General features: G+C 39.3%; 1 protein-coding gene across 1 annotated transcript in view; it reads right to left on the bottom strand.

The window, feature by feature from the left end:
* LOC122820815 overlaps positions 1-11297 on the bottom strand; it is a 28785-nt gene extending 17488 nt beyond the window's left edge. The window contains exons 1-3 of the mRNA XM_044098436.1: positions 11164-11297; positions 10927-11044; positions 8097-8444 (exon numbers count right to left, since the gene is read on the bottom strand). Coding sequence (XP_043954371.1) covers positions 8097-8444; positions 10927-10996 — 418 coding nt within the window. The 5' untranslated portion in view covers positions 10997-11044; positions 11164-11297. The remainder of the gene's footprint in view (positions 1-8096; positions 8445-10926; positions 11045-11163) is intronic.
* Between the last annotated feature and the right edge of the window lie 1952 nt (positions 11298-13249).

The raw sequence follows: 13249 nt of genomic DNA, 5'->3' as shown, positions 1-13249 counted from the left end.
AGGAAAGATCCATCTCCAATGAAAAAGATAAGTATCACACAACTTATAGAATTCCAGACAAGTACATGCCAGTGTTCTTTCCAGCAAATTTTAACTCAGACTTTTCTAAAAAGTTAACTCGTAAAACTAGACATGTGCACCTAGACTGGAAATGGACAGCAAGTTTAACAGAGACTGCAACTCAAACAAATTCAGAAACAGAGTATGAGGCCTATGTAAGCTATACTAACCGAAAACTGTGTCACAAAACAATTAGGACACAGAACGACGCATATATCACAGATCAATGTTTAATCATTATGTACATTAGAGATGACGGATTTGACATTGAAGCAAAAATGGGAAGACAATGGAACAAAGACTATGAATTTAAACATTACATGGCAATGACAAACCTCGATATTTCGGTAACAGGTAAAGGTGATTTAGAACGAGTAAAAGATACAAAGATAACGAGTATGGTTGAAATGATGACTGACAGAGTTAAAATATATATGTCAACTGATGAAGTCGGTAGCAGCATGCTAGGAAGACAAATAATTGTCTCAAGAATAGTGTTTGAAAGCAATCGTCGCGAGATGTGTAGAGGAATTATGAACTCAGAATATAATGTACTAACGAAGGATCAGAAAGACACAAAATGTAACTTAAGACTTATAAAAACAACTTGTGGTTGGACAATTGAAGCAGATGTTTTAGCTTTTCGAGTGGATAAATCATATGAAATAAAAATTGGAGCAGCTGCCAATAATGAACTGGAAGAGATTAGAGTAATTTGGAGCTTACCGAAAGTAAACACGGAAACCAGTAACTGCTTAACACTCAATGAGTACACTATCAAACCCATCACATTACCAATGACAACGGTTATGCCATTCACAACTGTCAAAACGACTAAAACTATTACGAGTAAAGCTCATATAACCAAAAAACCTAATGAAAAGATCAAAGATGATGAAGGAAATCAACCAGTAAAGGAGACATTCAAAATTGTCACACCTGCACCTCAATTAGCAGCAGCAGCAAAAGTTAAAATTACCTCAACAACAAAAGTCTTGCCCTCCACAGTACCTTCAAAAACCACCCCAACTCGAAATTTAGCCACTAAATCAACAACCTTAATAAAAATGACAACGCCCTCAAAAGATCTTACAACACCAAGAGTTTTGAATAAAAACGTGATTACCAGACGTGACCAAATTGTGACACCTATAACACTAAAACAAACCACCACACAAACAAAAGTTAGCAAAGTAATTGAATCATATGAATTGCTCAATAGTAATGAAGATTTGGCACTTATCCAAACAACCCCATCACAAAACCAAGTAGTTAATATGTCATTTTCAAATAAATATGGATGTTCTGAAAAGGATGGTTGTCATGAATATCATGGAGGTCTAGATGAATTCTATAACCAAAGACGGGAAAACAGAGTAGCTCCAAGAGCCATGCATACACTACGTGACATTAAATGGACCTCCTTACGACCAAGAGGAGATCCACTTTGGCAAAGGGCAACTCAGAATGCATGGTATACCTGGTCCTGGTATACTGCAAGAGAATTAACACAAAATGACTGCATTGTCTGTACTGCTGTTCCCGGAGCAGCATCAATTGTTATTCCAGAAAGATACACATCTAAAGAGTGTGCAATTAGACAACAACAAAGCTGCAGAGAAGGTAAATTTATTCGAGCACCGGATATGGTTTCATTCTTTTCAGTTCCAATGTGTGGCATGAATTGCAGATTGTTATACGGTTCACGTAACTCACATCTTTATTTAGATAAATGGGCAGGTTGGAGATACGAAACTGTTTGCGCAGAATTCAATATGACCACTACACAAACCAATCCTCCAATGGATTATGAGGTAGATTATGATGCAGAGTATGAATGTTTTGCAAGTGGAGGATTTGAAAATGATGGAGGAATATATGTAGGTAATACAACAGTTCAATGTAATGTTACTTGGATTTTATCTTGGTTTAAACATGCCAACATAACACCGCTGTTTGTTACAAAACCAATATGGTATCAAAATCCAGAATTTGTAGAAGAAGACTGTGAAAATGTGACTAGGGCCATTCCCCCACTATATTTTCTAGGTGATCAGACATATCCGGTGGCAGACAGCTACTGGATGTGTGGTGATGACACATTAAGCAACACATTGCCCCTAAAATGGGTAGGCCTTTGCGCTCTCGTTCGAATGAAAGTACCAGTAACCTAAGTGTATGAAGGAGTAACAGACATAGTAGGAATAACTCACAATAAAACAAGGCTTCGAAGAAGCCTGGGGGATTATGGATTAAATGAAGGAGTATATTTGGACCTGATAGGTCAACCAAGAGGAATTCCACATGAATTCAAAGCACGACATGAAGTCCTAGCAGGATTTGAATCTATCTTACCTTGGATTACAATTAACAAAAATGTTGAATGCGTCAATTATGTTTATTATAACCAACAGCGATTGATAAACTTCACCGTTGAAGGATTTATGATCTTAGGAGATCAACTTCATGAAACAAGCAGAATGACAAGACAAAACAGACAAGCATTAGATTGGATCTTGGCCAAAATGGGAGGAGTTTGTCATATGTTTGCCAATGAATGCTGCACTTATATACCTATGCACACCTCACCAAAAGGAGCATTTAGAACAGTAATGGCTAAACTGAATAAACTGAAAGTGGAATTTAAAGAAAATGCAGGAAAGAACAATTGGCCATGGAAAAGTCTGGAGGAAATTTTAGGTGAATGGGGAGCCTTAGCAGCAAAAACAGGAATAACTATAGTAGTAGTACTAATTGTTATTTTTCTACTTGTGTGTTGTGTGATCCCTATTATGAGGAAATGGATCTTGGGGACCGTGTACAGATGGATGACCAAGGACAGTGGACACCACACGGACTAATGCACAAGGCTGCCTGGACCGATGAACTCATGACCGAATCAAAGGACTGCTAAGCTCAAGGACATTTCGATGCCAGACCTAAAAGCACTTATGGTTTGTTCAATGGTCAAGAAGTTCAAGGAACTAAGACAGAACCTGGAGTGGAATAAAATGGACGCATGGAAAAGACACAGTTCACATGTACCACTACACATGGTTACACAATTTATATACAATTATATACAATACAACACAGGTGGCCTACACATAGTTAACACACTAGGAACACGTGTGAATGTGAGTATGCATGAACATGTAAGACAGTATGAAAGAGAGTGTGAATTTGAATGAGAAAGAGAATGCAAAAGAGAGTGCGTGGATGAGCACAAGTATTAAGCCACGATGTTATTCCTACGAAGACTTCGATTGTGTTGATTCACTACATTAGTTATTCAATTACATGTGCATTATGGACAATTCTTCATAACTATCATCAAGATTATGTAATGATTGATGTATTGATCATCACCATGAATATCACTGAATTTGATCCACTGTGGATCCATGATTGAATTACATTTGCGCCGAAGCAATCAGTTGTCGGCGGTTGCCCGAGGCGGACGGGGACCATAAGGTAATTTTTTCCCTGAATACAATCAACAAAAGGCCAACAGGGTTTTTCGACCTTATGCAAATGGAAGAACAATCATGGAAGCAATGGACATCTATGTAATCAATGTATAAGGATTATTAAGTTTGTTCATTTACTCTTGAAACAATATGTAACCACCCACTTAATTCTTGTCCACTTCTGAGAAATCTTTATATGCATTCACAAAATTTATATTTGAGGATTATAATCACATATAACCATGACACTTAGCATAGCAATAAACAAAAGAAAAAACAACTGCTAAGACTAACTAGGATTCCACTTAAAAGCGGAATAGGGGGGATTATGTAAGAGCGGAAAATACCTTTATGGAGTTGTTTTTACTGAGGAAATCTGGCGCCATTAAAGGTCAATTTGACCTGAACGCTCTTTCCCCTGCTTACGTGCGAAGCACAAAGTTGGACCAAATATGGCTTAGGAAGCAAGATGTTTGGATAGATAAGTATAACAATTGTGATGAGTTGGCTTATTCGGCAACCCTGAAATGAAGCAGATGTGAGGTCAAGAGGTTTGAACATTCCCAAAAAGGAACCCCATACACAGTCAGTTCAAAGATTGCCAGAAAACCTACGTAAAAGCATACGCAAAACACCAGCAGCAATATTATTGGTCAAATCTTACCAAACCACACCAAGGGAATTGAGATCCTATAAAAACTGATTGCACTTAGAATACCTTGAGATTTTGGGGAGATTTGGGAAATTTAGGAACTTCGTGTTTGAGTCGATGTATTTGTAACATGATCTGTGGAAAAGTGTAATAAATCTCCACCCGCCGTGGCCTGCAGTTAAGAGACTCGTCTGAGTATTATTTCTTATTTTACAAGTATAATAAAGTGTTTAGACCCTTTCATTCTACCACATTCTTCATCATGAACTCATTCAATAAATACTAAATAATCCATTAATCTATCAATAACTTATTAATTGTATCATAATTATTCCAAAGGCTAGAACAATTACTATACCAACATTGTAAACACAAACCAACAGGATAATAATTATCAGCTTGATTGGTAGGCAAAGTGATCATTTTAATTAAAAAAAAGCAAAAATAAAATCAGTATTTCATTTTGTCTTTGTGTCGTTTGTGGAGAACTGCTCCTGATAAAACAGGTGAATTTATTTTTTACACAAATATCTATCATCATTTTAAAAAGAAAACAGGTTTTATGAGTCCTGGGAGTCTGGAGAGACGGCCGGTTCTGAGTGACATGAAACCCAAATGGACCTGCTGTCACAGGCCTTCCAACCTGTGATCCAGCAGCCTTCCAACGCTGCATGGAAGACTGCCTTGAAGGGCTGCGTGACAAAATATGCGTACCATATTTAGTTTTTAGTAAAACATTTGAAAATCATGTTAATGATGTTCGAACCGTTTTGCAAAGACTCAGACAACATGGGATAAAACTAAAACCCAGCAGCTGTTTAAGAATGAAGTCCGTTACCTCGGGAGGATTGTATCAGCAGAGGGAAATAAGATAGATCCTTCTGACACTGCAGCTGTCCAGGTTTTAAAAGACAAAGAACCAAAAACAGTCGGTGAGTTGAGGCAAATTTTGGGACTGTTAAGTTATTACCGTCAGTATATCAAAGATTTCTCCCACATTGCTGCCCCTCTGTATGACCTAACCAAGGGGCCAATTAAAGATCCAAACCAGTCATGCTGTAAGGGGAGGAAGTCACAAAACTGTAGGAATGCAAAAGTAGTGCCATCCCACACTCCAATTGAATGGACAGATAGTCACCAACAAGTTATTGAGCAACTGATAAATTGTCTGACTCAGTCACCCATATTGGCCTTTCCAGATTTTTCTCTCCCATTTGTTCTTCATACAGACGCATCCAGTAAGAGTCTTGGAGCTGTACTGTATCAAAAACAAAACAGAAAGTTGTGTGTTATCGCATATGGATCGCAAACACTAAAATTATGATCTCCATTCAGGCAAATTAGAATTTCTTGCTCTTAAATGGGCTGTCAGAGAAATTTTGTGATTATTTGTACTATGCCCCCTTTTTCACCGTTTACAGTGACAACAATCCTCTAACTTATGTGTTATCAACTGAATGTCAGCTGAATGCCACAGGGAGTAGGTGGGTTGCAGAACTTGTCGACTTTAATTTCACAGTTAAATATCATCCAGGCAGAGAAAACATTGATGCTGATAGCTTGTCTCGGATGCCACTGGATGTAGAGAACTTGATGGCTGAGTGCACAGAGGAGATGTCTTATGATGCATACACTACAACATCAAAATCTGGAAAGACAGTAGCTGACAAAATATTCAATGATTATGCACTAAGATTTGGGTTCCCAGCACGGATCCACCATGACCAAGGTGGCGAGTTTGAAAACCAACTTTCAACCAACCAATGAGTCTGATTTGGCTGAAGCAGTGGTCAGATTCAACCAGCAGGGGGAGTCTAGCGCTCATGCTAGCTATAGTGAAGAGCACCAGGACTTCCTCCTTCGTTAATAACCGTTGCAGCAGAAGCATCATGTCCAGCTCTTATTAAAATACTCTCCTTCTTCAGGGCATTTACATAAAAAGCTCAGCCGAGATTCAAACGTCCTTTTAGAACAACGGGAGGTTCAAACTTTGCTCATTCATTTTTAGCTTAGAAAAAGCACCAAGACGCAAAATAAACTGATCAATAAGATTTAGGCTTTGGCGTGCCCTTTGACCCCCACAGACTCACACTGATGTTTGCTACGTACAAGATGTTTTGACACCAAAGATCATTTTCTCTCCATCTACCCATCCATCCATTTTTACTTTTTGCTTATTTTTACTTTAAGTAAAATCTTAAGGTAGGCAGAGTTGGAGCAGCCTGCAGGCGCTGCTGCCCTCCGATAAAATCCTGCAGGCGTCTGACCCGTTCTGAACTTTAACCATAGAAAAGAGTTTTAGGCATAAAGCAATTTATTTTAAATGTTTTTACAACTTTCTTTTTTTATTCTAAATATAAACAAATGTTATTACTTCAATGTAATAACATTGAATTAAAATATTGTACGGGTGTGCTGCGGTGGCGCAGGGGTTAAGCACAACCCACATATGGACGCCCTAGTCCTTGACGTGTCTGTCACAGGTTCGATTCCCAGCCTGGCGACCTTTGTCGCATGTCTTCCCCTTCTCTCATTACCCCCTTACGGTCAAATAAAGGCCACTAGAGTCAATAAAAATTAAAATCTTTTTTTTGGCAGTACACCCTAATGACAATGGTTATTTTTAGAACTTGCTCCCCTTGGAAGACTGGATGCCTGCAGGCACTCTGTTGGTGACCCCTGACCTGCTGCTGTCTCCTGATTGGTCTAAATGCTGCTGCTGTCTCCTGATTGGTCTAAATGCTGCTGCTGTCTCCTGATTGGTCCACTCAGACATGAGGACGTCTCTCCTGTCCTCCATCAGCTTCCTGTTCATCACAGAATTTATTCATGTCTCCTAAAAACCTCAAAGCTCCTCTGGTTCCTCCAGCTGGACCTTCCTTTGGTCAGACCAGCTGCTGCTGGTTTGGACCAGAACCAGGAGGAAACTACAGAACTGCTAATGTAAGTGGAGTTGTTTAATTTATTATGAGTTATTGGGACCTCAGTCAGTGGGTTTTGTCAATACACAGATAAAGTTACAGTAGATACATTTATCTGCTTTGTTTGATGGAATCTGGATTCACGGTTCAACTTGGTGAATATGAACTAAATCGCATAAACATGTGATTAAAAGGCCGATGTTAATATGATTATAATTTGACAGGTAAAAATAGTTTAAGACAAACAGACCTTATTTTTCTTGTGTCATACAACCTTTTACAGGTTCACAGTCCAGATGGGTTTATAAGATACAATAAAAACATTACAAACCAGCAGACAGACATAAATATTCTGTAAACTAAAACCATCCTTTATCTAAGGTGCCAGGCCTTCAAAATAAACTGTGTAAACTGAAACATAAAATACTTAAATAAATATACATTTTATCCCCATCGGTTAATATCAAGTATTTTAGTAAATAAATCATTTCTAAACCTCAAGTACAAAGAACAGTAAAACAAAAAGTGGACTTTACTCTCAGTTTCCTCCAAATCACACCAAGAACATCTTTATTCTTCCTCTGGGATGAATGAAAACATCTGGTCTGAACTGACCGTCGTATTTTAGACAAGATCCATGATGCATTCAAGACCAAACAGGCTCCTTTAGTAAAATATTAGTATGTAATTTTGGTTTATGTAAGATATCAACTGCCCACTTACAGTTATAAAACTTGAAAATAAAACAGTTTAAGTTATTCAATATTACAACTTAATTTTTCTGATAACTTATGAACATAGTTTGTATTTAAGGTCAAAAGAATCAATCAAATTCAATTGGCATTAATTATAAAGGTTAAAGGTCATGATCAATCAAACACTGTCTAGATATGTGACCTTTAACCTCTAGTCTGATCTGACTGTAGATCATCATCAACTGATCTGGATCAGAACCAGGAAGCTGCTGGTTCTGATCCAGAGACAAACACTCACCTGGACGACGAGGAGCAACAACCAGGCTGATGGAGCTGATCAGTTTCCTCTCACGGTCTGATTTAACAACGTGACATTCATACTTTCCGTTGTCATCAGTCTTTGTGTTCTTCAGAATCAAAGACGCATCTCCTTTCTGTATCTGACCAATCAGCAGATCAACCCGGTCCCTGTAAGATGGATTCTGGTTTTCTAGATCAAACTGAAAATTTCTGTACAGGAGGACGGATTCTGGCCCCAGATCAGTTCTGCTCCACTCTGCGACTAAAATCCGATCCTGGTCTGGAGATTCACATGGCAGAATGACGTTATCTCCAGGTTCAGCTTTGACTGTGATGTTGTTCTGACCTGCAGGAGAAAACAACACAGAGCAGAGAGGTCAGAGGTCAAAGAGTGATCAGTGTGATGAAGACTCTTCAGTTTCTGCTGCTGGAACAACGAGCTCAGATCCATCAATCTGAAGATTCATCCAACAACAGAAACATCAGGGTCAAAGGTCATAGTCAGTATAGATATTCAAAAAAAGAAAACACGTTTTTATGAAGACAATTTTAAATAATTAAAAAAATATGGTTAAAAGAAACAAAAACTCTGCAGGATTCATTTTGTACCTTCCTCACAGAATAATCTTTAGAAAAAACATTTGATCAAAACATAAAAGCTTCATCCAGTCACCAGTTATTAATATGTCACCTGTTTATTAAAGGAACTGAACAAACAAACAGAAGATCTGAAACAAGCAGAATCTGAGGCTTATTGATGATCTGGTTAATATGACAGATTTAATTTTCCTTTGAAATGAATAAATAATTTCTCAATTGAATTTAATCTGCAACATTTTTATTGGCCTTTTTCCACTGGTTCTAATGGTTCCAGCTCCACTTATCCAGGTACTTACCCTTCAACTGAGATGAGCTACTATTACTGTTGATATCATGTTGTTTCTGAATTTATCATTAAAAAATTGTTTCTTGATTCACATCACTGAATGACAAAGATTTATTAGTTTCTCAGGAAGCAAAAATGGCACAAGAATAAAATCTATGTACAGCTCCTTCAGAAAATAAAAATTATTTTTAAGAAAAAGCAGCTGAAATTGATCTTCAATTAGATACACTTAACTTCAGCCAATCAGAACGGTTAGAAATTTCAGTTCAAACTTTAACTGTAAAAAACAGGAACCAATCAGAAACAGCCAGCGATCTACCATTCATGTATTAATTAACAACAGCCAATCAAAAACGCCAAACAATGAGCAGAATAATTGTTCCAACAGAAAAGAATCAGCCACTTAAGAACTGAAAACAAAGCAGGATTTTTAGGCTGATTTTCAAGAAAACCCATTTGAAAAACTAACAGGAGTTCACCGTCTGGTGTTTCTCTGCCCGTTTCTTTATTGCGAGCTGCAGAGAAGTCATTTTCAGCCGTAGTGCACCAGAAGCTGCCAGATCCAAACGATTTAGGTATTTGGACTGCATGGGGAGGACCTGGCTGAATCATGAGATATGTGGACGGGAAAGCAAGAAGCAGCAGCCTGACCTTCTATAGAACGGATAACAGGCGGCGTATTTGGTCCACATGCTGCCCCAACCAGAGGGGTGAAAAGTAGCTTGTGCCTCAACGTTGCACTGGACATCAACAAGATGCTCAGTGTGACCACGTCCATCTGAAAGGGCTGAACCACCCAGACGGGTCCAAAAAGGTCCAAAAGGTCCAAAAGGTCCCTGAAGTGAATTTCCAAATCAACCTGAACCGTTTTCAGGTGTTAACATAAATGAGGAGGCGGTCAGCGGTACGCTCAGACACCTGTAATGATTAGACTATTATTATTAATATTAGCATGAATTATTAATTATAATAAATAATTACCATAATTATTAATAATTCACCAAATTTAAATAAGCGAAATCAACTATAATATCCATCTTTGTCAGTTGTGGGAAATGGGCCGACTACCTTCTGCCTCTGCTCTGTTTGTACAGATCCAGCCTGGAGGTCAGACTGTGGATGACCACTTTCCACTGGACAACAGGAACACCATTTCCTTAGAGCTTTAATGTGACTTTGTTCATTTATTCAAACAAGTCTGTGAGGTTCATGATGTCTCAGCGGCTGGAAGTCACCTGTTCCTCCAGAGCTGCAGGAACCAACTCCAGAAACTCAACAATAAAGTCAAACAGGCTACAAAAAAGAACAAGGCAGTTTCCCCTGAAGAGTCAGCGCATGACATTTTAGATTAAATAATCCTTTTCATGTTCCATGATTTGTGGTTTCGCATCGTCTTTTATTCATAGATGTATCAAAGATTGAAGACACAGAGACACATCTGGTTCTGGTACCATCTGGTCCAGAAAACAACTGGAACCAATGAAATGATGTGACTGACTTAATAAATCAGAAAAAATCTGAATAACTGGGCTGAAAATTAAAGCAGAGATCCATGAAATCATTTAAATGTCCTCTAAATCTAAATAAATGTTGCAACTAAATCTATTAGTTAAAACTCAAAACTCCATGTTGACCACAGGCTGATTCTACTGGCAACCAGCAGTAGAAACATGTCAAGAGTGCCACCATATTGGGAGTGGCATGAAGTTCTTAAAAACAAAACCAAATATGCTTGAAAACTGAATTTTCTGAATCAATCACTCAACTTTCTGTCCAACTAGTAAATTGTTTTCAGTGAAGTTATAAAATGACCTAAACCAGGATAAAAACTCTTCAACAGCTTTGAAATATGATGAAAACAATCTCAACATGGAGGTGATTAAAGTTAATTAATCAGAATTGAGTAGTTTGATGAAACTGTCTGTGTGTAACGGAATCTCACCTGCAGCAGAAACAAACTGCCAGAAAACCAGAGACAGCAGGAACAGAGACGCAGGCAGAGAGGAAGACATTTCCTGGTTGAGTCGATCTGTCCGTTAGATTAGATTCATGAGACGTTCCTAAGTGGAAAATATTGTAACGAAACACCAAAAACATTGAAGTTTAACTTAGAACAGAACAACCTGTTAGAAGAGCGATGAAACGAGGATAAATTAAACTCAGAAAAGCGAAAACTCACAGCGCACTGCGACAGAGATCTTTCAGAAACGGAAAAGGGTGGGGCTGTGACTGCATGATCTGTGCCAGAAGCAGGAGCCCTCCCTTCAGCTCATTTACGCATGCGCTAAAAGAAATACTTCCGGGGTTGTGTTTTTTTTTTTTATTGAATTTTATTTAAATTGATTGGATGCCCGTTTCCGCCACATAGATCCATCCATCTATCTATTCATTCATTCATTACTGTTCCAGTAATGCCAGCATTAATCAGCAGCAAACAGGAAGGGGCGGGACGGACCGCTGTCAATCTCATACCTTATATGGAAATGGGTCCATTGCACTCCGGAAGTGAAGGGGGCGCTATTTACTATATTATCCGCGGCCTCCCGTTTATATTTTCTTTTTAAATCTGTGATATATCTTCACCTTAGGAAAGATTTTTATTCTCAGCATGTACTTGAACTTCTCTCCTTTATTTACTTCAGCGCAGCTCACAGTTTTTAACAAATTCTGTAGTTTTTCTTGTACTTCTAAATCTGCTCCTTAATCGCATCTTTTCGGGCCTGATACTGTCTCCAGTGGCGTTTGTGTGGTAACACAACTAATCTAATTACATTACTAAATCAGAATAGCACAAAGTCTTTCCAATAAGGTATGAACTGACAGTGGTCCATCTCTGCCCTTTTCTGTTTGCTTCAGCGAGGTCCTTTTACATTCTAACATTTGTATATGTTTTAGTTTTCACGGTGACTGTGATGATCATGGTGGACCTTCATCAAAGAAAATAAAATGCTAACTTCACCAGTCGAGACTGGCTGAGTAATTCAAGTGCTGGGGAGCTGCTACATAGAATAATGTATTTAAGTTGTTTGGTTCACGTTTTGAGATTTGTGTAAAATGATATTTTAATTTAGAGTGGACGACAAAGAATTAATCTGCAAATGACCTCCGAAGTGGCAGCAGGCCATGAGGTAACTTTTGTTAAAGCACGTGTCACCTGTCTGTAAATGTATCTAAAGCTTTGTATTTTATTTTTATAGTTTTCACTGCGTTTAATAAAGAGTCCGTCTAAAGCAGGGGTGTCAAAGTCAAATGGACGGAGGGCCAAATGAAAAATTTAGCTACAAGCCGAGGGCCGGACTGATCGAATGTTCATTGAGATTTTTTTAAATGACGCATTTGGTCTAGTGCAGCGGACCGGCCCAAACCTTCGTAAGCGGATGGGGGGGGGGGGGGTGCGCGCGTTGTGAGGATCGAACGGGGGGGGGGGGGTGCATCTCGCATTTTTTCAGACGGGGTGCCGGCTTGCTGCGGGCCGGTTCTAATAATAAATCAAGATCATCCCAGGGGCCGTAGAAAATCTTCTCGCGGGCCGGATGTGGCCCGCGGGCCTTGACTCTGACATATGTGGTCTAAAGGAAGCCATGCCACTGTTGTCACTTTGGAGCTGCACCTCCTTTTTACTCGATACAAAGGGGGTGCCTTGATGGCTTCAGGTGGCCCATCCCTACCTGCTGGTTGCCGCTGAGGATCGGTCAGCTGGTGGCGGTAGAGGATCGAACCCCGGCGAGAGGAGCAGACCTTTAGCCAACACTCTATTTCCAGCTTCTTTTCCACAGTCTTTCTATTGACTTTGCTGCGTGACATTGCCCCTCCATTTTTATTTTTGATGACTTATTTGTAATAAGATTTAAATAAAATTGATAACTTTACAAGGGTTCGTCCTGGGTTCGATTCCCGGCCCGGGGTCTTTCTGCATGGAGTTTGCATGTTCTCCCTGTGCATGGTGGGTTCTCTCCAGGTTCTCCGGCTTCCTCCCACAGTCCAAAAACATGACTGTCAGGTTAATTGGTCTCTCTAAATTCTCCCTAGGTGTGAGTGTGTGTGCATGGTTGTGTGTCCTGTGTGTCTCTGTGTTGCCCTGTGACAGACTGGCGACCTGTCCAGGGGGACCCCGTGACCCCGCCTCTCGCTCAGAACGTTAGCTGGGGAGGAACCAGCAACCCTCCTGACCCCATTAGGGAAGAAGGGTGAATAGAAAATGGATGGATGGATGGATGGAAGGATGGTAACTTTACCCCATTCCTTTCTAAAGCGTTGCTCACACT

This window comes from Gambusia affinis, linkage group LG18 (genome assembly GCF_019740435.1).
Source record: "Gambusia affinis linkage group LG18, SWU_Gaff_1.0, whole genome shotgun sequence".
NCBI classification, from domain to species: Eukaryota; Metazoa; Chordata; class Actinopteri; order Cyprinodontiformes; family Poeciliidae; genus Gambusia; species Gambusia affinis.
Note: the sequence above shows the minus strand (reverse complement) of the source record. Positions and strands in the feature narration are given on the sequence as shown.